The following is a 10659-nucleotide window of genomic DNA, read 5'->3' as shown; positions in this document are numbered from 1 at the left end:
CTGTTTAGTGTGTGACTGCGGCTCTTCTGTTAGACTCTTGTTGGTATACAGCTACTCCTCCAGACGCTCGACAGCCTAAGTTGGCTCTCTGACAGCTCTTTGCTTGGGGTGTATGATCTGCCTCATTCGCATGTTTCTTTGTTGACTAATAAATGTTTATCTCAATTTACTAAGAGTTTCTAGGAAACTGAGACAAAGAGAAAAGTAAATAATTCATACAGAAGTGATTTTAGCCAAATCATCGAGGCCTTCGCCTCCACTCCATCTGCAACCTCCTGACCTGTGAGAAAATGGTCTAGCAGCTTCTCCTTGGGGTCAGTTCAGTGATGCTCAAAGCCACAGTCATGTCAGAAGGGAGGTCATTACATTGCAGGGTCCCCGAGGTCCACCAAGGTTAGCTCACTCCATCCTCCCGGCCAGACCCACAGAGGACTTCATTTGTGTGACTTGTCCTTTTTGGTCTCCTGGGTAAATGGTTTTAAATTGGTATCCGGGGGATGGAGGGAATATGACGGACTAATAACCTGATGGCTAATGGTCTGATAAACATGTTTATGAACTTGAAGCTCTCACATCACCCATAGGGTTTGTAGGCCATGAGTATCAAGAGAATCTCATTGTTATTGGAGCTTAATTAAAGAAGCATGACAAGGTCAGGCACACATGGCCAGCACCTGGAAAATTACATCATTTTGCATCTAATGAATAGTTTGCTCCTTTAAGTTGGTTTCATAGAGGCCTTTAGGTCTTCTACATGCCTCATGTCTGGTTGTTCATTTGTTCCTGTCATGTGAGGTCCAGTAGGGGTTTACTGTTGTAGAAATTCTAAGTGTGGGACTGTGATTAACTGGCACCGCTGTGTGCTGTCAGACACTGGATCACTGCTGGCTTTTGGCAGCCAGAGATAAAAGTAGTTTACCCACAATGGTTGGGGTCCCGAGCATTACTGCTGTCTGTAGTAGAAGGAGGCCATATTCTGCAGTTTAGTGGGTATTTATAATAAGGGTATATTTAATTTCAGACACACACACACACACACTACGGACAATCTACAGACAGCACTTAGCCTACTGCATGTCTTCAGACTGTAAGCAGGATGTCTCAAGATTGTCCATAGTTTGTGTGTGTGTGTGTGTGTGTGTGTGTGTGTGTGTGTGTCCGGTGATGGACTAGCATCCCATCAAGGGTATACCCCAGCTTTGTACCCTGTGCTGCCTGGGACAGTCTCCAGCCCCACATTACCAGCAGAGAACATGCAAACTCTGGACCCAAACCTGGAGAACCTGAAGGTGTGAGGGAAGAGTGGAGGTGACTGGTACTAACCAGTGTGCAGCCTTGCATTTAAGGAGAGAAACATAGAGACAGGGATGATTCCCACAGATAATCAAGAGTCCTGGGCTGTTTATAATTCTGACAGAATGCCTTAAAATTGTCTATCAGCACTTTCTTTAATGTTGACATAGACTCGGTAGCACTTATAGAGTCATATGTTACAATCAGGAGGCCTGTGATGTCACCTGTTGTTATATTCACACTAGTGATCTCCTATTAACTGAGCAGATGAAACTAAATATCCAATATTCCTTAATTATTGTTTAATATTTTCATAAATCCATGACATTTTAAAATACAATTAAATATAAATGGAGAGTTAAATGAGAAGCATGACTATCAGGATCTCTCTGTCATTTTCCTATATGGCCAGCAGAGGTCACTGCTGTCTATTGTTATCATCTCCATCGTTAGTCCATGTACATTAGCATCCGCTTGGCTTGGGCTCCCCAGTCAGGTCTTTGGTGTCGTCTGTGTTGTTCGCAGTGTTTCCCGTCTTTTGGTATTAGCCTAACTTTCCCCTTAGGTGTTGTCAGTTCCTTGGTTTTACCTTTTGTGGTTTGGCTGCCTTTGAGTTGTGTCTTCTTCCATATATTATAATGAATATAATACTGAGCCATAAAGAGCTTGATTGTGAACACAAGGCCTGGAGTGTCTATGCTTTTATAAGCAAGTTCAACTAAAACCATTACCAACACACAGGCCCAATTTGTACCGATGAGCAGAAGGTCACAGGCCAGTCTGCTGATCCCAAATAGTTAGTGACAGCTGCTCCTTTTCACAGTCTGCTGAAGGCTTCATTCCTCTTCATGTCCCAGATGGGATCTTTCTGTCAGCTTCACACCTTCAGCACCTTTCGAGAGCTCCCTGCCTAACAGCTTCTCTTTGGGTGGTTTGAAGGCCTCTCTGAAATTGTCACCAGATCTGCTGTGTTCCTTAATGGGGTTTTTGGAGAATGATGGTGACAATGACATCTCAGACTGTCCTGCTGTTTTAGAATGAAAAGCTCTACTTGTTGTGAAGTCATTATTTTCCTACCTTAGTGCAGGGCCCCTCCCTCTTCATCGCCATTAGCGTAATTGCATAATTCCCATAATTCCCGGTTCTCTATCTGCATCCTATAAGAGGAAAGATAACAGTCTATGAACAGATAATGTCAGACAGATCAGGGATGGGCAGTCACAGGTACCAGATACTAATAATAATAGCTATTGTTTATTTATTTATTTACTGGTGCTTATTTATTCAGTTCACATGCATGAGTATTTAGAAGTTTCCACAAATAATTTTGTTTGCAAACTTGCCTATGAGTGCAGATTTGAGTATATCAGTACAACATAATAATATTGTAGTAATACTATTATTACTACAATAGTAATATGTTAGAATGATATTATTATTATGTTGTAAAATATTATATTTTATTAATATTGGTACCACTTTAAAACACGCATTTTGATATTATGTTAAATACAGCTGTAAGTAACAGTAAGTCACCGGCATAAATCATTTGGCTTTTTATATTTTATAGAAGCAGCCATTAGTATAGCATAAAGAATCTGGACTTCTGGGTTTGCCGGTTGTACCACTGAGAAAGGCAAGTAACTGTAGTCGCTTCAGAAAGACACTGGGTCAGGAAAGATTATTAAATCTGAGCAAAGATAGAGGTCAGCTAAGCAAATGCTTCATGTTTATATTCAAGAGGTTTTAATGTACGATATGATATTAATTGCTATTAACATTCTGAAGACATACTCCTCTGCTAAAGATATGTTGAACTTGGACAATGCATGTAAGTTTCTCTGGATTCATGAGGAGTTTTTTCTCTGGAACATTTCAAAGGAAAAATTGGAATCTGACTTTCATGTATATTTTTGTGTGTTTACAGAATTATTGTTTTATTATATTAATAAGTAAGATGAACAATCTCTCAAGTAAATACATATTTTAGCAACATACAAACATAAAGCAATATCTTGAAAAAATGTATTCCCGTTGAATCGCCTGTGGGATTTCACAGGCCAACTGGATGTTACTGAATTGATCTTTCAGGCTTTTCATGGCCCAAGCTCTAGGGAAGGCTGTGACGTCGCTCAGCAGGGGCGAAAAGAGGATCAAACTACTGACTGATACTGTTAGGGCTACTGTCTTAAAATGAACAATTAAGTAAATGACACAATCATTATTTACAGGACTAAGAATGAGGAGACCAAGCCTTAGAGGAACCTGAAAGGAACCAGGAATGGGGGTGAGAGTGGTTCTGCAGGCCGTGTGCTTCCATGTAGAGATGTCAGGGCTCCAAGTTCTCCTTCCCAAGGGCTGTAGCGTGTGCAATATTTACTTCCAGCCCTTATCAGGAAATTCATCACTATATTACGTTTAATGTGATACCTGAAAGTCCTTTTCTCTAGAAAATGCATCTTCAGATTATTTGAATTATTAAAATGGATTAATAATGTAGAACCAACTGATCTAACAAAGACGTTTATTGAATCTCAGATCCACACAAATTTTATATTGTTTAATAATTTACCCCATGAAGCGAAGTCTTTTTCTTTGCAGACGATGTCCACACTGCCCCTGGAGGTCATGCCCAACTCCACAGTGTTTACTCTGTCTGGGATCAATGCCAGCTGGGAGAGCAGATACGTTTTCTTCTGCATAACGTTTCTTTACTACCTTGTCATTATCGCTGTAAACCTGATAATAATTGTCACAGTTGCCCTGAGGGAGCCGCTCCACGAGCCCATGTACGTGTTCCTGTGTAACCTCTGTCTCAACGGACTGTATGGAACCTCAGGGTTCTACCCCAAGTTCCTGTATGATCTGCTCTCTGACGTCCAAGAAATCTCGCGGTCAGGATGCTTCGTTCAGTTGTTTGTCATTTACTCTGCTGTCCTGTGTGACTTTTCCACGTTAACAGTGATGTCTTATGACAGGTCTGTGGCCATATGCAGGCCGTTGGAGTATCACACAGTCATGACGCGGGGGACCGTCTTTAAACTGATTGTGTTTTCATGGTTTCTTCCCATTTCTATTATGTTTCTTACTCTTGTCCTAAGCTCTGGTGTAACTCTCTGTGGATCACACATTGAGAAGCTCTACTGTGAAAACTGGGCTGTTGTTAAAATGACTTGCACTTCAAATTTAGCTAATAATGTTTTGGGGTATTTTGTAATTGTTATATATTTTGGTCACGTGATATTCATTCTTTTTTCTTATGTGAAACTGATCAAAACCAGCTTGAAGTCAGCAGCGAACCGCAGTAAATTCATTCAGACGTGTACTCCACATTTACTCTCGTTAATTAACGTGACAGTGGCCTCGCTGTTTGATATGATGTACAGTCGATACGGATCCAGAGATTTCCCACAGGGCTTACGCCACTTCCTGGCATTAGAATTCCTCATAGTACCTCCTCTTCTCAATCCCTTGATTTATGGCCTGAAATTGAGTAAGGTCCGAAATGAGGTGTTGAAGCATGTGATTAGTTACATTGTAAAATTTTAAGTAATTCAGTGTCACATGCGTCATGGCAACTTGTGTCTCTCTCTGATGCCACGTTGCCAGGGAGACCTTCTTCACTTCCATCCCAGTGCTGATGGAGCAGTCCCAGAGCCATTCAGGATAGGGCCCCCTTTTGTCAGAGGGTGATACAGGTTAGCGTACAGGACTCAGGACTCCATTGGAATGGTTAATTTATTTGGTTATTGCTTTTTAATCTGTTTCTCACCCATATGTTCCTCTTTAGCTTGTGACCTTTTGGTGTGACCATCTTCTATTTTTGATGTTTCTCCCTGCACATGAATCCAAATAAAATGTTCCAGAGACACATGGCAAAGTGTTTAAATTGTGCCCTTGAGAGGTAAAGGGGGCTATCCCACATTTTTGACCCCTACCCCCTTTTTATTGAATATTTTTAATTGGATAAGTTGTTATTATCTCTGTCATACCTCTGTGCTACCTATGATATATATCAATTGTAGGGTATAGGCACACAGATTTTGAAAAAAAAATTTCAACTTTGGAGCTCGTTTTGTCAAAACTTTGTTTTTGTGGGTTAGCCCACTTTACCTCTCAAGGGCATAACTGACCTGTTAACTAACAAAAATTGTAATTTAAAAATAAACAAAAGAAAAAATAATAATATCCGAGAGTTTCTGATTCTTCTTCTGCTGCCTGACTCCTCCCCATTCTCTCTGTCTTTTCAGCCATCCTGTTTCTTTCATAGAATCAGGTGCTCCTGTAGCTGAACAAGTAGATCGTCGTATGCTTACAATGTGAATATTGTGGATTTGTGTCCCAGGGCGAGCACAGAAATTGCGGCCCGTCCCTGTACTTTAAGTTATGTGTGAAATAAAATCCATTAGTTTTGTGTTGCTAATGTCTGTTTTTGTAGCATATTGTACAGCTACAGTATAGGCCCACTGCTAACTAGCTCTTGTTGCTGGTCATTGTTCAGAAGCTCGACCTACCCTAAGTTGGCTCCTTGACAGCTCTTTGCTTGGGGCGTACTATCTGCCCCATTTGCATGTTTTTTTGTGACTAATAAATTTATATGTCTATTTAAATAAAACCGATATCACACATCTGTCACAAATTACATGAAACATAAAACAGGAAATAAACAAAAGCACAGAGGAAGAAGACAATGCAGACTGAACACAACAAGTTAAACAAACAGAGTCAGGTCAGACAAAAACTGCTCCCCTGGATGGTGGAAGAGAGCCCAGAAAAACCTCATCATGATTAAATGAAGGACAAAAGGAATTTTTGTTTTTTCTTCATTCTATGGAGGGGGTCACTGGAGACATTTATGAGCACCTGAGGTTATGTTCCTTCTGTATGTGACCGGTAAACATACATTTCACACAAAAATGAATGAACCATCTTCTGCAATAATAGAAAAGTATATATGTTTAACTATATAGCAGCAGTCAAGCTTAGAAGCTGTAAAATTGAATGCAACAGAAGTGATTTCAGCCAAATCATCGAGGCCTTCGCCTCCACTCCATCTGCAACCTCCTGACCTGTGAGAAAATGCTCTAGCAGCTTCTCCTTGGGGTCACTGATGCTCAAAGCCACAGTCATGTCAGAAGGGAGGTCATTACATTGCAGGGTCTCCCCGAGGTCCACCAAGGCTCGCTCACTCCATCCTCCCTGCCAGACCCACAGAGGACTTCATTTGTGTGTCTTGTCCTTTTGGTCTCCTGGGTAAATAGTTTTAAATTGGTATCCAGGGGATGGAGGGAATATGACGGACTAATGACCTGAAGTCTAATGACTAATGAACTGATAAACATGTTAATCACCTAGCTTTTCTGTCTTGCATCACCCCTCGGGTTTGCGGTCCAATCAGATGTTCTGTAACTAAAATATACCATATCGACAGGGTACACTTGCCTTGTAAATGAATCTCCCTGGGTGCCTGTAATGAGGGAGGGGCATGTCTGCCAGGCCCGAAGAGCAAAGGCAGCCCGGTATTGCATCACGCGAATCTGTCCAACGTATTCCTAATACCTGTGGCAAGAGCAGGCCTGTTAATTCTGCAGGCCAGGTTTATTTATTTTTGCAGTGGTAAAATGGGGTAACGTTGGGGTAACACAGAAAGAGGCACCTGTCACAGGCAGTCACCCGCAGTACATATGAAATGACATGGCTGCAGCTGAAGGCGTGAAACTGAAACCGCATGAGACTTTTCAGCTTCCTTGCTTTCTTGCACAAACATTTGTGCGCCCTGGAGAAGCAACTCCCCCATTTGGATGGTTATGGCTGAGGCATCAAAGCGGCTTTGTATTGACAGGCTAAACAATACACATTATAAGACATATCCCCTTAATATTATTTCAGCTAGCAGGCATCCACCTTAAACCATATGAAATGTACCCAGTGGAGGAGAGGCTGGGGGGTGAGCACTCTACAGAAGGAGCTCTGCTCTAATGACTTTTATTGGCTCTGTGTTAAATGTCTGTCTCTTTTTTTCCTTATGAGAAACAGTTTATTCGAAAGATACAGCTGATGATAAGTCCTGTTCCCACTTAAAGAAAAAACTTCCATCCATCCACCCATACATCCATCTATCCATCTTATACTGTATCTCCTTACCCTGGTCAGGTTCATGGAGGGAACAGCCCTTGATTTTTAAACTCTAGTCCAGTTTCGCAATCGTAAACAAATCTTAATCAAACATATAGCGTTGTCAATCAATTCCATGGATGAGTCAGAGTCAATGTTATCAATAGGTATTACTATACAATTTGCATATAAGGAATTATTTAATATTTTGTGATGAAGGTGGTAAAATTAAGTCTATTTTGTGTAACAAACATTTGTGTGCCCTGGAGAACTAACCCCCCCCCCCCCCAATAGTATTCATTACACTGATTGTGTAATTCCCGTAAATGCCTCTCCCTTGTCCACATCCTATAAGAAGGAGCACCAAAGTCCAGACCTGGCTAATTTCAGAGGTGTGAATTCAGAGGTGGCCGCAGGTAGCAGATAACAGGTCACTTAGTCTTATTTACTTTATGTTCTTTATGTACGTGCAACAGGGAGGGAGACCATCTATAACACAGGCCTAAGCCATAGTATGATTCCTGGCTTAGAATTTTACTGTAGGTGTCCACCAAGAATAAGAAAATGCACTGGAGGACCCATGAGGACCCAGCGTTCTTAGGGGCATTCCAGCGGGGTAATGCTGGAACACAGGACTGCTGTTGTGCCGCTGAGTGACAGCAGTAAAACAAGGATCTGGTAAACATATAATCCAGCATATTGCAGCTATTCTAAATATCGTGCATTGTTTGAGAGTATGCATGTACTGTAAATCTATGTGAACGTTTCATTTGTAAAAGAAAGAAGTGTGTGTGTGTATGTGTGAATATGAATATTATATATAGTTTCAAAATTGTTTGGGGATAATATTTTATTAAGAAAATGGGGGTTGTGTCAGTAGATTCACAAATCGATCCATATTCTAATTATGTATCGTGTTAGTGGTCGTGTCAGCATGTGGACCCACAGACTGACGCACAACCTGGATTTGGTGCTAATCTCTGCCACACGGCACAGATAAATTAGAGTTAATAAACAGACTGACTGCTGCAGGACACCGGAGAAGCCAGAAAACACCCATAGAGTGAACGTACAAACTGAAGGGTACAGGGTGGGGGTGGGGCGGCAACAGTGTTCTGCCACTAAGGGTACTTTCTAGAAACATGCACGTGCAGGACTGAGGCTGATTTTCTATGATCTCCTGAGGATTTTTGCTTTCTTGCTTTTGTCCGTTATGTTACCCCAGAGCGACAGTAAACCCACCCAGGGAGGTTCAGAGGCTGGTTCCCTGATTCCCATGGTCGCAATCATCAGTGAATCATATATACTGCATGAAACATAAGACAACAATGGCACTGGAGGACCTGCCCAACTCTACAGTGTTTACTCTGTCTGGGATCAACGCCAGCAGGGAGAGCAGATGCGTTTTCTTCTGCATAACGTTTCTTTACTACCTTGTCATCATCGCTGTAAACCTGATAATAATTGTCACAGTCGCCCTGAGGAAGCCGCTCCACGAGCCCATGTACGTGTTCCTGTGCAACCTCTGTCTCAACGGACTGTATGGAACCTCAGGGTTCTACCCCAAGTTCCTGTATGATCTGCTCTCTGACGTCCAAGAAATCTCGCGGTCAGGATGTTTCATTCAGGTGTTTGTGATTTACTCTGCTGTCCTGTGTGACTTTTCCACGTTAACAGTGATGTCTTATGACAGGTCTGTGGCCATATGCAGGCCGTTGGAGTATCACACAGTCATGACGGGGGGGACCGTCTTTAAACTGACTGTGCTCTCATGGATCGCCCCCATTTTTTTCATGTTCCTTTTGGTCATTGTGAGCTCTAGACTAACTCTGTGTGGATCACAAATTGAGAAACTCTACTGTGAGAACTGGGCTATTGTTAAAATCTCTTGTTTCCCCAATACAGTTAGTAATGTTATTGGGTATTTAGTAATACTCGTGTATTTGGGACAAGTTTTATTCATTCTTTTGTCTTACATGAAACTGATAAAAACCAGCTTGAAGTCAGCCGAGAACCGCAGTAAATTCGTCCAGACGTGTACTCCACATTTACTGTCATTAATCAACGTGACAGTGGCCTTGCTGTTCGATACAATGTACAGTCGATACGGTTCCCAGGACTTTCCACAGGGCTTACGCCACTTCCTGGCGTTAGAGTTCCTAATTGTGCCTCCTCTCCTCAATCCCCTCATTTACGGCCTGAAATTGAGTAAGGTCCGAAATGAGGTCTTAAGATACATGAAGAATAACGTAGTAAAATGTTAATATTTACAAAAATTCCAAATCAAAAACTAAAGATTAACTTATTCAGTAATAAGGATTCATTATCGGAAGTTTCTGCACGAGTCATTATGACCACATTACAGACCACATCCATTTTCCCGGGACATTTATCCATTTTTTCATGACTTGAAAAAAAGCGGTAAAAAAAAAGAAATTGTACATCCTCTCATAGAGATTCAATAATGTTTAACACCTGATAACAGCATTATTATCTGTCTTTGCATCACTGACCTGCTGGCCACTAGGAGGGACCTGCCTTTTCCCTCATGATCCAGTGCTGGATGAGTGAGTCTCCCGATGGCATCAGGAGATTGGAGACAGACTTTAACTGCTGAGGCCTGGGATCTCTGCTTCCTAATCCTCGATCTTCAGGCTTCTCGAGGCTCACTGCCATGCTGACAGTGTGCTCTTTGTATTCCTCTTCATTTACAAGGTAATGCAACTGTTTTGTGCACATGTGAAATTCAGTCTCTGGAATCCTGTTATGCAAACTTGTTTTTTCAGTTCTTATTGTCCATATTTTAATTGCTTATTAAATATGTTAACCACCTACAGTAATTTTGCCGTCATCCTTTGTAGCACTTGCACACTCCCCATATCTTTAAAACTGGTATATTCACCCATGCATGGAATGAGTCTCGGACGGAGGGGGATGTCAGGAACAGGATTGAGAATTACTGGGTTAGAGTAAGTAAAGTATTTCTGGGGGCAAAAATGACATCCGGGCATTTTTACCTGCCTGTGTATTTCTGGGGTATTTCTCAATATGCGTAATTGACCATACTTGTGTTCTCATATAATTATTTTACATCATCTTCCATTCCAAGTGCAGAAGACATTTAAATCCCCAGATTTCGTTCTTGCCCCGTCTTAAATATCAAGGATAGATCGGTTGCATCCTCGCCTAACAAGATCAATCCCATGATGAGCAAGACTGGTCTTGCCAAGACCACAAGTATGATCTTTGCAT

At 41.6% G+C, this 10659-nt stretch overlaps 2 protein-coding genes across 4 annotated transcripts; both read left to right on the top strand.

Moving 5' to 3' along the window:
• Positions 1–2493: 2493 nt before the first annotated feature.
• Positions 2494–5672, top strand: LOC125712145 (olfactory receptor 1D2-like). Of its 3 annotated transcripts, XM_048981868.1 has the most exons (4): positions 2502–2517; positions 2864–2929; positions 3525–3580; positions 3895–5672. In XM_048981868.1, exons 3-4 carry the CDS (start codon positions 3575–3577, stop codon positions 4840–4842), a joined length of 954 nt encoding a protein of 317 aa, XP_048837825.1. In that variant the 5' UTR covers positions 2502–2517; positions 2864–2929; positions 3525–3574; the 3' UTR covers positions 4843–5672. The 3 variants fall into 3 exon arrangements, with proteins under 3 accessions (XP_048837827.1, XP_048837825.1, XP_048837826.1); XM_048981870.1 differs by lacking the exon at positions 2864–2929 and having other exon boundaries at positions 2494–2517; XM_048981869.1 differs by lacking the exons at positions 2502–2517; positions 2864–2929 and adding an exon at positions 3081–3124.
• A 2123-nt stretch (positions 5673–7795) lies between these two features.
• LOC125712144 (olfactory receptor 1D5-like) lies at positions 7796–9803 on the top strand. Its single transcript, XM_048981867.1, has 2 exons — positions 7796–8085; positions 8633–9803. Exon 2 carries the CDS (start codon positions 8718–8720, stop codon positions 9669–9671), a length of 954 nt encoding a protein of 317 aa, XP_048837824.1. The 5' UTR covers positions 7796–8085; positions 8633–8717; the 3' UTR covers positions 9672–9803.
• The last annotated feature ends 856 nt before the right edge of the window (positions 9804–10659 follow it).

This window comes from Brienomyrus brachyistius, chromosome 17 (assembly GCF_023856365.1).
Source record: "Brienomyrus brachyistius isolate T26 chromosome 17, BBRACH_0.4, whole genome shotgun sequence".
NCBI classification, from domain to species: domain Eukaryota; kingdom Metazoa; phylum Chordata; class Actinopteri; order Osteoglossiformes; family Mormyridae; genus Brienomyrus; species Brienomyrus brachyistius.
The sequence above is the reverse complement of the archived record's forward strand: the minus strand, read 5'-3'. Positions and strand labels throughout refer to the sequence as shown.